This window comes from Gouania willdenowi, chromosome 8 (genome assembly GCF_900634775.1).
Source record: "Gouania willdenowi chromosome 8, fGouWil2.1, whole genome shotgun sequence".
NCBI lineage: Eukaryota > Metazoa > Chordata > Actinopteri > Blenniiformes > Gobiesocidae > Gouania > Gouania willdenowi.
The window spans coordinates 28,588,983-28,603,346 of NC_041051.1; the positions used below are offsets into that span (position 1 = coordinate 28,588,983).

General features: G+C 40.1%; 1 protein-coding gene across 3 annotated transcripts in view; it reads right to left on the reverse strand.

The window, feature by feature from the left end:
• Positions 1 to 982: 982 nt before the first annotated feature.
• LOC114468023 (trinucleotide repeat-containing gene 6B protein-like) overlaps positions 983 to 14,364 on the reverse strand; it is a 30,286-nt gene continuing 16,904 nt past the window's right edge. Inside the window, exons 9-21 of one of the 3 annotated variants that reach the window (XM_028454645.1) lie at positions 14,164 to 14,319; positions 13,919 to 14,062; positions 12,764 to 12,928; positions 12,545 to 12,646; positions 11,692 to 11,902; positions 10,057 to 10,206; positions 9,786 to 9,953; positions 8,574 to 8,720; positions 6,854 to 6,937; positions 5,808 to 6,020; positions 5,579 to 5,649; positions 3,466 to 3,605; positions 983 to 2,687 (exon numbers count right to left, since the gene is read on the reverse strand). In XM_028454645.1, the coding sequence (XP_028310446.1) occupies positions 2,129 to 2,687; positions 3,466 to 3,605; positions 5,579 to 5,649; positions 5,808 to 6,020; positions 6,854 to 6,937; positions 8,574 to 8,720; positions 9,786 to 9,953; positions 10,057 to 10,206; positions 11,692 to 11,902; positions 12,545 to 12,646; positions 12,764 to 12,928; positions 13,919 to 14,062; positions 14,164 to 14,319 (2,310 nt within the window). In that variant the 3' untranslated portion in view covers positions 983 to 2,128. Of the gene's footprint in view, positions 2,688 to 3,465; positions 3,606 to 5,578; positions 5,650 to 5,807; positions 6,021 to 6,853; positions 6,938 to 8,573; positions 8,721 to 9,785; positions 9,954 to 10,056; positions 10,207 to 11,691; positions 11,903 to 12,544; positions 12,671 to 12,763; positions 12,929 to 13,918; positions 14,063 to 14,163; positions 14,320 to 14,364 lie in introns of all 3 variants that reach the window. The other 2 variants (XM_028454644.1, XM_028454643.1) reach the window with 2 other exon arrangements.

Here is a 14,364-nt window from a genome sequence, read left to right on the forward strand (position 1 = left end):
ATGACAGAAAACAAAATACACAAATATAAAGAAAATTGACAAATTTAGCCATGGTGAGCAGTTTTCCTGTGCTTTTATCACATGATGGCAGTCATTTTCATTGCAAATTGTCAAATCAATTCTAATATTTTCCAAAAATACTGCCTCAAATTATTTCCCAATTTCTAAAATGCAGTCACAAACCTCAATGAAATTTAAAAATGAAGATCCTACTGGGTGCGATAGCCTTCACTTATTGCTTAGATATTGTCAGTGTTGTACATACTTTATATATGGAAGTGAAAACTAGGGCACTATAATGTTGAAATTGCTCAATTTCCCACCTAAACTGCAGCCCATTTAAAATCAAACTAGTTTGTATTCGGTTCCTGGACTAAAGTGAGTTTGACACCCCTGGCATACAAAGAACATTTGAGTTAAAGGATTTTCTGCTGCTCATGTCAGATACCACAGCACACCTTCTCACCTTTGTAGGTCAGGGTTGTTCAGAGCTTCACCTCCATTAATATTAGGATGGTCCTAATGTTTAGGCAGATCGATGCACATTAGAAGCCGATGAAGTGAAAAAAGTAACCAGAAAACGTCCCAAAATCACCACAAGGACACATTATAGAAGCCAATACTTTCATCTTTATTAATCTTGTTCTCGTTTGTTTAAATAATTTTTTTTTCCTCTTGTAAAATCTCAAAAACAAAAACAAAAAAAAAGAAAAACACTTAACAGGAGTGTTAAAGCCTGTCTTAATTTAAAATGAATACACAACAACAGAACATTTAAAAACGTACGGTAACGCTTAATCTGAATCTGTAAACAACCCGTCCCACCCCCGCCCCCCCCCTCCACAGTTTGATAAGATTTGGCATGTTTGGGTTTTGTATGCCTTCAGCTCTTTGTGTCATTAAAATGTTCTCTCTCACTCTATTTTTTTTTTTTTTAAGTTATTGCAGGTCGGACGATAAAAAAGACAAATTTGCTTCTTAAAAAAGAACAACAGACGACTTCAAATGAGAGAAACACAAAGCATTAGTGCCAATATTTCTTAACACAGTCAGCAGTATACCGAACGCACTCAAACATGTTTGTATAGACCTTCTATATACGTAAGCAGCCTTGCCCACATTATGACAGGCATTAACATGCACACACATGATCCTCACACTCACACGCACAAAATAACAACTGCAATGGTTTTAATCCACTTACTTGGTCTCAGTCTCACACAGTGTGTGTGCGATACTGCGTGCAGCACCGACACGTGGAGAAATGCATCGTCATATCCTCAAACTGCCAGCAATTTTAAACATTTATCACTGCAACAGTAACAGACATGTTTAAGGGAGAATAACAGTGTGTGTGTGTGTGTGTGTGTGTGTGCGTGCGTGCGTGTGTATGTGTGTGTGTGTGAGAGAGATACAACAGTAGGAGGTCAGCATCTCGGAAAAATGGAACAAATGACAATTCTCAATATTTTCTCTGTTCGCAAAACTAAATCCTTACAAACGGGGAAACGAACGTGACAAACACAGTAAGATACAGTTCTGCCATCAGCCGGGGGCCGTTTGCATGTGTTCGGTTGGATGCAAACCACTCGTCCCACTTGGCGCCGCCGCCGTGTAGCAGTTCTAATGCTGTTTACAGTGCCCGTCTGTCTGAATGAAGGCTTCTCATTTGGTGTGTGCATGTGTGTGTACATCTGTTATATATAAAGTCCCCTGTTTACTAAGCACGCTGCGATCCAGTCCAGTCTCCCAGACCGCCCCGGCTTTTTATTCCCTCTTTCTCTCTCTCGTTTCTTTTTTTTTGTATACAACTCATGTTTCAAGTCAAAGCAGTTGAAATCTTCATCTGTGGAAAAAGGCCGTATACACATCTAACAGTCCCTGCATTTGTTTATAGAATAGCTTAAGTCTGGCCACGAGAATGTGTGTAAGCATCTCACATTTCCGCTTTACGTCTGTGCACGATTCAATGCATACAATGTGAGTGTATGCACGTGTGTTGGTGTAGTACAATATGCATACAATGTAAAACATTTTGTGTGTGTGTGTGTGTGTGCCATAGTAAGTACATATGTATCCCAGTGTAAGCTGTATCAGTGTGTCGGAACCTGCAGACGAGGGGGGCATGTCAGATAGAATCGGCTCCGCCCCCCAGCAGATCACCAGGCAACAATCCCGCCGGGCTGTCCATTTGGTGTCTCTCCTCCATCTGCGGCGCCCCCCACAGGCTGCTGCTGGGGTACCCCGAGGTCACGCCCCCCCAAAGCCCTGAGCGGGCTGACTCCACGCCCCCACCCTCCCCCGCCCCGTTGGTGCTCCACTGGGAGAAGATGCCCAGGCCTTGTCCTTGGGCCGAGGACTCCGAGGAAGTGCCCGTTCCGTCCAGACTCTGCCAGCCGGTGCTGGAGGACCTCATGCCCGCTAGGACAGCGGCTCCGCTTTCCCCCCCCACCCCGCTGCTGTTTCCACCCGCAGCCGTGCCCACTGCTGACCGCTCGCTCCCCGGGGAGCTCCCGCCACTGGTGGCCACTGTCGTGCCTGTCCCGGATGAACCCTGCGTTCCAGCGGCCGCAGTTCCACCCGACCCCGACCCTTCTGCACCTCCGGCCTGGGACTGTGCAAAATACCGGGCAACATCCTCTTCACTCACAAACTCCGCCAAGATGGTAGTGTTACCCAGAACGCACCTGCAGAACCACAAACCACACAAACATCGTTAGCTCCATCAAATTTCCATGTTGAAGTTCAGTTTCTAGGGTGACACAATTTCCAGTAACACTTTACTTGAAGTTTTATACATAAGGCTGACATTACGCTGTCATTAGCATGACTAAGGTGTCATGAAGGCTGTCATTAAGTGTCTTTAGCTAAATTATGTTAGCATTTTTTGGGTTAGGTGGAGGGATCTAGTGGGGTTAGGGTAATGAATGACACTTAATGACAGCCTTCATGACACCTTATTAATGCTAATGACAGGTGTCATGTCACAACAATGACAGCGTAATGTCAGCCTTTAAGTATGAAACGTCAAGTAAAGTGTTACACAATTTTCTAACTTAATATGAATGTGTAAAAGCCTAAAGGCTCCGTATAAGTTTTGATGTCTGTTAATAAGATGCATATTTCAGAAGTAAATTCATGCTTTAATCCATTCTCACTACTGCATTCCCATGTCAACTTCCTACATTTGGATCATAAGTTAGATTGAGAGCTCAAAAGAAGGCCACATGCAGCCCTCAGTCTAAATTTGTGGGGCGCCAAAATAAAGTCTCAAACGGACTCTAACATGTCAAATGACACACAAAATACACAAAATAACTCAAAAAACAACTCCTCCCACCAGAAAAAAAAGTCAAAATACAGAAATGTAGACGAAATGTCAACAAAAATACATAAAATGACAAGGGAAACTTTTCCATAACTTTTCCGTGGTCCGTATGAACTATCCCACACTATCCCACTTACATGTGCAGTGCGCCCTGGGCCTTGGCTGCTTCCTGCCGGCTGTTGTACCGAATCAGAGCGCTTCCCTGTGTCAGGCCGAGGTGGAAGGTGAGCAGGGGGCCGTGCTGCATGCAGATGGTCCTCAGCGTGGAGCCATCGATCTGCAAAAGAAAAAAAAAAAAAACAAAACACCATTAACCATCTATTTTTTATGCATGCCTGCATGTGTGTGTGTCAGCTCCTCTGTAATTATTCAGTGTCTGAACACAAACATAAAGCCAGACAAAGGTCAAGTGGTCTAAGGGGTTACACAACAATGATTAGACTTTAATAAGTCAAAGACTGTGGATTCATCGACCTGTTGTCGTGAGCTGTTCCACTTGTTGTGCAACACCAGCAGACAACGAGGACCGCTGTTTTAAACCGCATTCATGATGACAGAAGTTACTTTAGAAGTTATTTTCCCCCACATGAGTCCTTTCTAATCAGTTTGTTTGGCTCAAATGACAGACAACTTGTTCAACTTCAAACCAATTATTGATGTTGCACTGAAGGGGAATACAGATAACAGAGTCAACTCAGATCAATCGCTCATGGGGCGAATTCACCAAAGGTTTAGGGGTATTAAAATGTGTGCAAACATCACTCCACGCGCTAATAAGGAGTACAAACCCCAGGGAATCAGGACTGCGCGTCTTCTGTGTGTCACAATGCGCCCTCCAAAAGTAGGCGGATCTCATAAGGGGCGCAAAAGAATGGGAGGAGGAAATGCAAATAAATAAATGCAGTGAGGCAATGCAATTCAACAAATCTGGAACTGTTTGCTGTGATTGTTTTAGCTACTGCTTTAGTACGACTGACAAGCAGGTGCAAACACACACACAGAGATCTGCTGCAGTAAATGTTGACACAACACAGTGAAGATTAAAAAAAAGCCCCGAGTTAACCTTTCTAGTATAAGAAAATAATTCAAATAAAACAATAGTCAATATTAACAGCCACTGAATGAGAAAATAAAGTGTGTGAGGAAGAGGAAAAAGCTGGATACATGCGGCGGTGGAGTCTGTTGTGGCTGTGGTGGAGAGAGTCACTATGCGTGGAGCTCCATGGATGTCGCTATGGACGCATTGCTCCAGTGAGCTCCTGTGTCTTCCTCTACATGTTTTGACCGTCAAACTCTCGTATAGTGTTGATGGAAGTAGTATCAGGTCAGAATCAGCTGATCAGATGTGTAATTTACGCAGTGATGGGGCAATGTTCACAATATGAGAGTGTGGTGACACAGGAGCTCAAACCTGCTGGATGATGGTCAGTAGATCATCTTCAAATGGTTCTGACTGATTGACAGACTGTACTGCTGCATTAAGTCAGATCAATAGCAGATCAATAGGATGGTTTCTGTCCAAATCTGCCTGTTTTCCATGGACTGATCAGAGCAAAATTACAGGGCCTGACGGAACAGCCACATTAAATTAGGGGGAAACAATATCATTAGGTTTTAAAGTTGTTTTTAAAAAAAACATTTTAATTTGTTTATTTTGTTTTCTACATTATTAAATGTTTTTGCAGCAGAGAAGTCCATCTGTCTCCAATTTAACTTAATCAAATGTCATTGTGTGCTTCTGTGCACTCACCTCTCCACATTGAATGAGCAAAAGGCTCATTTAAATAGGGAAGTCTCCACCACTTCTGCACATGCACTAATCATTGCTGCAATCTTGGTGAATTCAACATGTAAGGAAACTGCGTCACCAAAGGATTTAGGGACACAACTGGTTTACCACCCTTTATTTCAGATCTTAGTGAATCCGCCCCTTAGTGTTTGTTTAAAGTGTGTACGACACCATTTTTGATATCTTGATCTGAGAGTCAGATTTGGCTGTGCTGCAGCACAAATCCACACAGAGACTGAAAATAAAGTATTAAACGAGCCTCAGCTGTCATTTCAGCATAAGCAGACACAGATTTAGAACAGATCAAAAGGGATTATAAAAACAAAATAAAATTAATTTTAAAAAAAAAAACCCATTATTAGTATGCAATTTTGAACGCAGCCAGTAACTCGTTAACAAGGAAATGGTCCTCACGGGGTTGCCAAATGTTAGTATTCCACCTTCATCCTCCTCTCCCTCACCTGTGGTGTGAGGTTGCTCAACAGCAACCAGCAGCTGCCTCTGGACGTGACACCATCGCTCCAAGCTGAGCCTGTAGGAACAGAGGGAAGCGGAAATCTCTCATTCAGTGGGAATGTTGAAGCAAACACAGCAGCAGAGGCGGGATCAGTACGAGCAGAAGTTCTTCACTGATGCAGCACATGGTGAAGTCAGAAGTTCACAAACTCTTATGTAATGAGGAGAAAGTACCTGGCCCAAATCTCGACTCCGGATTCATCCCTCCCCCCCAGCTCCTAGCCAATCGCGGGCCTCCACTGTTCCAGGGGGATGTGGAAGCCTGCTTCTGATTGGTTAAGCCGGGCGGGGGGCGTGGCAGCTGTGAGCTGTTGCGATTGGCCTTCCACGACTTGTTTTGTCCGATGGGCTCTGGAGGCCAGCTGGGCTTGTACTCTGAATACTTTCCTGAGGGGGGAGGGGAGCGGGGGTGGACGAGTTCAGGAAAACAAAACAGCTCAGCTCAGCAGACGACACACACACGCACGCACGCACATTGGGGTCAATCACATTTTTTAGTTACAATTAAGTTTTTAATTACCCATGTGGAATTGCAATTCAATTATGATTACAGTGACCAGCATTTTCTCCAATGACAATTAAATTACTATTATTTTCTTATCCTCAGAAAGTCAATTACAATTACGTTCTCAATTACCAAAGTTTAATTACAATTACTGAGCCTGAAATACATAACCTAATAAAAGTTAACCTTCCTCTTGTGTTAGCATCTCTTATGATAACGGGTCAGTTTTCACCCATGTCTTAAATTGGCTGTAAAATACAATAAACAATTTCTATCTTTTATTCAATTTGTTTTTCATCGAGTGGTTACCTTGTTAGGCTTTACTAATCAATGAAAATATAGGTTTTAATATTTTTGGTGTGGGCATCTGAGCCTTTTTTGTGTCAGTACACCCCTAGATTTGTTTTTTTAAATGGTAAAATGTGGGAAAGCTTTAACTCCATATGTGTAGAACTGTACATAGAACTGCAACATGATTCCTCAGTTTTGCATTAAATTATAATTGACAGTTTTTTTTATAGAATTTCCATGGCAATTACAATTACAAAGTAAATTATCTAAACTCAATTAAAATTACATTACAATTACGACAGTAACAGAAATCTTTACAATTACAATTAAGCCATAATTGTATTTAATTATCAATCATGTGGTTATAATTATAATTGACCCCAGCCCTGACACACACATGTAATGATCTCCTAACCAGGTGTACCTGTGCTGTGTGCATTGCTGTCTGAGGCACTGTAGGGCCAGGCACCGGGTGAAGGCAGCGAGGTGTTGAGGGAGGGGTTTGGCCCTGAAACGGTAACAGTAACAGCATCAGTTCAGCCCACTGCAGACACGCCCGGGGTGACCTCAGCGTGTCAATCAATGGGTGCCACTGCAGCGGCACGTGTTACGAGTCGATAGAACAAACAAAGCTTAGCTGCATGTCCACCGGAACAATCCATCAGTGAGCGCATTAAAAACTAACGGGAGTGCATGCATGCATTAGACAGAAGAATACAGCATCTGTTTTAAAGTGTTTACTTGCAAGTCAAACATTTTAGGATTAAGAAGCGATCAAATTGTTAAAGTCTCAACACAGTTGAGTGCTGCCAATTTTTGGCAAGGCGACACTCTCCAACACATTCACTGGATTCCACTGTCAGCTTCTTTGTTTGGACAGTTGGCTTTATGAGAGTGTTTCCCAACATTATTTGGGTAGTGACCCCAACTTAATTTGCAATTTTATGGAGACTTTTTACTTTCTTTCTACAATTAGTCTTTAATTACATTTGTTATACTTGAGAAAATTAAGGTATAGAATTAGGGCTGCACAATTAATCGAATTTTATTCGCGATCATGATTTTGGTTGCCATGATTAAATTAACCTGATCATCGGCAATATTTACAATTCATTCATGAAAGCACTCTGTAATAGTGTATTTATTCAGTTAACCCTTAGTACAATTAAAATTCTTGGGTTAATATCTTTTTTTGGTATAATTTTCATTTAAAGCTTCATTTTGCACTGTAAACTGTTCATATTTTTTTTTTTTTAAGTAGTGCAAAAGAAATACAGATTTTTCCCCAACATGATAAATAATTGTGACTACAATATTGATCAAAATAATTGAGAACAATTTTGGCTATAATGGTGCAACCCTATATAAAATACAGTATGAGATGATGTGGTGTTTTAATTTGAAAAAGATTAATAATTAAAAAAAATAAAATAAAATTACAAGCTAATCATGTTTTTTTATTACTAGATGACAGCTCATCAGCCGTTACAAGAAAGCTCTCACATTAAAACAATATTTAGTATTGTTATTTATTGTTATTATTTAGAGAGTTTGGAATCTAAATGGATTGGGAGTGAGTGAGAGAAGATGCCAGATAAGTTATGAGAGTTATTTTGTGTTTGGGACACTACAGGCAGAAAACCAGATGCTCACCTTGAAGCCTGAGAATAAGTTTGCACTTCATTTGTCTTCGTCATTTTATCAGCTTTTTCCTAATCTATGTTAATGACTGACAATAAACATCCCAAAACCATGCCGAAAACCCTTGATAGAAATGTACAATTTACAACTTGTACATTTTATTTTTTATTGTTGGTCAAAACAGGTTCTTTAAATCTCGCTAAATCTCACAAAATCCAGCGTGAAAATGTGATCTTGCAAGAATTCTTATCAAACAAGTCCATGAGTTTATCTCTTTTTTGCTACATATTTAACCGCTTGTTTAATGGGGAAATTCTGGTACAAATATTCCGCGTCATAGCTCTATTTCCATATTTTCTCGGTGTTAGTTTAAAGTTCAAAATGATCACGCCTTAAACTTCTCTGAGATACTTTAATTTAACAATCATCCAGTTAATCTTGCAGGATTACCACTGCAGTTTGTTTTCTGGAGGTCAAGCACAAACGCTGAAAGAGAAAAGTACCTATGTTGTCTCGCAGTAACTGGTGGTCGGAGTCATTGAGGCTGGGGGATCCTGGAGAGCCGTGAACACTTCCAGGGGTGAGATAGGGGTCAGAGTCCAGGTCTCCTCCACTCTGTATCCCCTTCCAGGGCACGCCGGGCTGAAATTCTGTCATCCAAGTAGGAATGAATCCACCAGGGTTGGGGTCAATTATAATTGTAATCGCATTGATTGATAATTATTTACAATTAGGACATAATTATAACTGTAATTGCAATTGAAAAACATATGGTTGCTGTTGTTATCGTAATTGAATTGCAATTGAGTTCAAATAATTGACTTTGTAATTGTAATTGGCATGGAAATAATACAAAATTTGTCCATCACAATTTAGTTAAACCCAAAACTGTGGAAAATGTTACAATTCTATGGTTTACACATACATAGTTAACAAATATGTTTCAGATCATTTCCAGTCAGTTCTCTTGATGATCATTTTATCATTTAAAAAATAAATAAATTGAGAAGTATAATTCCACAAAAAAAAAAAAAGGTTTAGACAATCACATCAAAAATATTATTACTAATATTTTCATGAACAAGGAAGCCTAACAAAGCAACCCAGCAATAAGAAACAAATTGGATGGTAAATATTATTTTACAGTTGATTTAAGACGTGGGTCAAAACCAGGGTCAATAATAATTGTAATGACGTAATTGATAATTATTTACAATGATGACGTAATTCAAATAATATTTGTAATTGGAAAAATACTGTCATTGAGTTCAGATAATTGACTTTGTAATTATAATTGGCATGGTCATTTATAATTTTAACGCAAACCTGGGGACCCATGTTGTAGTTGTATGGCTTACACAGATGATAAATAATATTAGATGATAAATAATATTTTTAGTGTATTTTACAGCTGATTTAAGACATGGGTTAAAACTGACCCAGTACAAGAGATGCTAACAGGAAGCTAACACAAGAGTTCTATGGGCTTATTTATTTCTGACTCAGAAATTGTGATGAATTGAATTTGAACTTTAGTAATTGAGAAATAATTGTAATTGACTTTCAGGGGGAAAACAATAATTATAATTTTAGTTAGTTTCGTATTTGGGAAAAAATGCCAGTCACCGTAATTGAGTTGTAATTAAACATTGATAATTGAAGACATAATTGTAATTGACACACACAGTGTCTACTAAAGGGTCAGAGGTGGTCACCTGGAGGCCAGCTGGACGTGGTGGGTTTGTTCCCCATCTTGCTGGCAGAAGTGCGCTGCCAGTTGTCTGCAGAAGCCTGAGGGGGAATTCCTAAACCATCACTGCCCAAAATCTCATACTGGGAATAAGGGGAGACTCCTCCCACTTTTAAAGCCATGGGTAAAGGGCCTGAGGGAAGCAAACACAAATAAATGGAGTCAAACAGACTGAGATAAATGGTCATTGTAGCCATTCATTGACTAAGCAGTCACAGGAGATTATCGAGACCCACCATTCTTGTGAAGGGTGTCGGGGGGCGACGGAGCCGGGGAATGTCCTTCCATCATCCACTTAAAGCGGGACTGCTGTCCTCCGATGTCCTTTATGCCTCCCATCATGGGACCGAGCTCCAACCCTGACATGTTACTGCTGGGGTTCAGCCCTGGGAAATAGGAATGAGGACAGAATTACTCCTCTTAGAATGAAAAAGTGGGATGATTGGTAACTTCCTAAACCAGGGCTATCAAAATCATTTTAGTTCAGGGGGCAAATACGGACTAATTTCATCTATTCACCACAAAAATTCTTGATTTTGTCACAAATTTCTGTGTAATTTAGAGGAATTTTGTGCCATTGTTTGTGAAAAATTGCAAGATTTGTTGAAAAATTGAGAGTTCTTTCTACAATTTGAAAATAAAAATGACTGTAGCCATGTGGTATAAAAGTAAACCATGCAAGCCTCTAAAAATATAGTGGAGTTTCATTAAATTGCTGAATTTGTGCATCTTCAACTGGATTATTTGGTAATTTACACAATTCATGTTTTCTCTGTCATTTTTACTTTCTACTGAGGGCCAAATTGGATGCTCTAAAGGGATGGATTTGGCCCCTGGGCCTCGAGTTTGACACGTGTCGTAAACATTTATTCCTCTCAATCATTGTGGCTCGGTCAGTTACAAAGTGCTTCACTGTGAGACGAAGAACACTGACCTGAAGTTCATGTGGATTAGATTACATTTATAAGACGTGTAAACCAACACCAATGAGGCGTGTGTTTATTTTTAAGGCCCGCTCAGTCTAAACAAGAGCATCACAATTCTACAAGTGGGACAATTTTGCTTAAAGTGAAAATTTTATCTCAGGGACAACATTCAATCCAGTTTGTTATCAAATGAACCAAACCAAATCAATCCAAGTATTTTTATAAAAAAGGAAATAATGGGAGTTGTTCCTTTGTGGACGTTAATCTATGCAAATGACTACTTACACACCAAAAATAATAACCTGTAAATTAACATCACTCAGTTCTGAGTATCTGTAAATGCATGCTTTACACCTTAAATGTATATACAGATGTTTACACACATAAGAGGTAAAAACAGGGCACAATAATTAAGTAATTTTCTGGTTCGGCTCACTTGTCCCTCAATTAACTGAGTTGACAGCTTTGCTTTAAACACTTGAGTATGAGAAATGTCTGTTTTTTTTTAACTAGTAAACCCTGAAGAAAAAGTACTAATTGTTAAAAGTAAATTTGATGATTTAACCACACACTCACTCATGCCTGGTTCCTGCCTTTTCTTTACTGATGTTTTTTCTGATTTATAATTCTTTGCTTTAACCCCTGTATTTGCTGTTGTTGTTTTTAACCTGTAAAGTGTCTTTGGGACTCTTGAAAAGTGCTTTTAAATAAAATGTATTATTATTATTTAACCCAATGTGTAAATGACAAGCAACATCAGCAATATTTTTCTTCTCTATCAAAATTAAAAGACCAACTAGAGGCAACTGTAAACTTTGAATTGTGATCCTGAAGTTTAAAAAGAAAAAACAATGCATTTCCTTTCAATAAACTGCAAACGTAAAACTCAGTGAACTTGTAGAAGGTGATATTGTATGATCGAAGGCGTTTCCAGGCCGGACTCACCAGAGTACATCCCTTGAGATTTGGCATGAAGGTTGGACATGGCTCCTCCCATCCCAGGGTGAGGGAGGGGATCCACCATGGCCTGTTTGGACAGGCCTCCTCCCAGGTGAGAGGGCGACAGTTTGGAGCCGCCTCCCCCTGGTGCTGCTCCTCCTACTCCGCCCTGGTGATGCTGTCGCTGCTGCTGCAGAATAGCCATGATCCTCGCCAGCTGAGAAAAAGACCACGATTCAATTCTTCCATTCAAAAGGAGGACAAATATATAAGATAGCACCCTTCTTACAGACTTAAACCTAGTGAAATTAAACATCTGTAAATCACCAAGAAATGATGTCAGTGGCTGAAGCCAATATTGGACCAATATTAGACATTAATATAACGGTTCTGCTGGAGATTTCTTCCTGTTAAAAGGGAGCTTTTTTTCTCCCCACTGTAGCTAATGCACGTTCATGTGGGTTTGTTGGGTTTTTTCATAAGAATTTTATATTTTGATAGTGCTTTGAGATGACTATTGTTGTAATTTGCACTAAATAAATAAAGTTGAACTCAATTGCATTAATGAAAGTAGTCATATATATATTCATCTTTCATATTTATTATTATTATTATTATTATACTGTTTCTGGTTTGTTTTTGTTTTTTTGTGCCATCCACCAAGTCAAATTCCTTGTATTGTTTAAAAACTTTACTTGGCAAATTAAACTGATTCATTCACATTCATTCAAAATCCCTTCATTTGGATGCATGCTGCATATTGGAGTGAGTGACGACATCAACCTCACCTGTGGTAAACTACCTGTTTACATACCTAATGTTGCTTATTGTGGTCTATAGCTGTGAAGTCAACACTCACCTGTTGGGGGTCGGCCTGCTGCCTGAGAGGCTGAGGCTGTGGGAACTTCCTCTGATTCTGCAGGAGTTGCTGCTGTTGCTGCTGCTGCTGCTGCTGTTGTTGCTGCTGGAGCAAAAGTTGACAAGCCTGTGGATCATACATAGTGTCAACATGTTGACGCTAAAGTGTGCTATAAAATCATTACTCGGCTTCGCTGAACGCAAACGCCGAGCTACGTACCAGGTGGAACTGCTGCACGTGGGGGTAAATGTTGCTGAGCATTGCTAACTGCTGTGGGGAGATCTGAGGAGGAAACACGCCTCCACCAACACCTCCCACTCCTCCGACTACACCACCTCCGCTGCCACCAGGAGAGGGCATCTGCTTCAGCATTGGACCCGGCACCTGTGTGTCACAACAACCCATATGCATAATAATCACACATAGCTCAGACTAGACCGCTTTGCTTAAGCCAAAATTTAATTATAGGGCTTCCGATTTTCCGAGAACACGGAAAAGAGACGGAAACAACTTCCTGAAATAAAACTGGTGATATTGTATTTATTCATTTAAATTTTCTATCAAGCGAAAGTGGCAATATAACACAGAATATACCTTCAGATGCATTTTTTTGGGACAACATCAGGCATTTACTAGCTATTTGTCCCAGTAAATGTGTGGTTAAATGCACATCAAAGAGACAGAAAATGCTAAATCTAACAACAAAAATTTCGCTGTAAGACGGACTTCACCTCCTAAAATAAAACTAGCTAAATGACACAGACTAAACCCTCACCTAAATGTCTTGCAAGACCACACAATTCTAGAGCTGGGAGATATATATCGATATACATTTATTTTTATAGCTTATTTTGTATCAAAATACTCATTTTAGGAGTCGCTGATTTTGTTACTTCTCAGAACATCATGAAAAGCACAGTTGGATAGATTTCTGAGTGTTTATAAATGTTCCTGTGTGGCATTTTTTTCAGCAAATAAACCCAGAATTGTCTTTCTGGCAAAACAATTTGAAAAGAAATCATCAAGATATATATCGTACATCACCATTTTGAGAAAAAATATTGAAATATGAGTTTTAATCCGTATCGCCCGACCCTACACAATTCTCAAATGTTTTTCATTGGAAAACAGGTAGCTGAATATCTCGCAAATGTAGCACGTCAAAACGTATGGGAATATAAAGACTAACAGTAATAGTTGATTTGTTTTAAACTTCTCTTAAATCAATTTAATTGTTTAGCTGGTTCTGTTTTCTCGGTTTTCCCTAATCAAATGTTATCACTGGCTGTTAAACCTACTAAGCATGTTTATTAGGGATAATTAACAGGAAATGGGAGATTCTATATTTGGTGTGTTTCACACAGGATGACAGACCTGGGCAGACAGGAACTGATGAGGCACTTGAGCACGTAACCCCTGGGAAGGGTTCATTGAATGCATCCCCGGCTGATGCATCCCCCGAGGAGGAGGCATTCCTCCGCCTCCTCCACCTCCGCCAAACATGCTGTGGCCCCCCATCTGGAGAGTCAAACAGAAATAGCAACAATGAGATCATCTCGGCTCAAACGTCACACAAACACTTCCACTGAATGCGACACTGAATGATTGCGATCCTTCACCTTTTCACCAAAGGACGCCATGTCAACAGGGCCCATGTCTTTAGATCCAGGCATGCGGTATCCGCCTCCACCCCTGCCTCCTCGCCGCATCTCTCCGTTATAGTCACTCATTCCTCTCTTGTCTCCATCCATCTTTTTGTCACCTGGATCGTCACCCTGAGGAACACCGGCCATTCAAAGTCGGATTTTACAAATGAAATA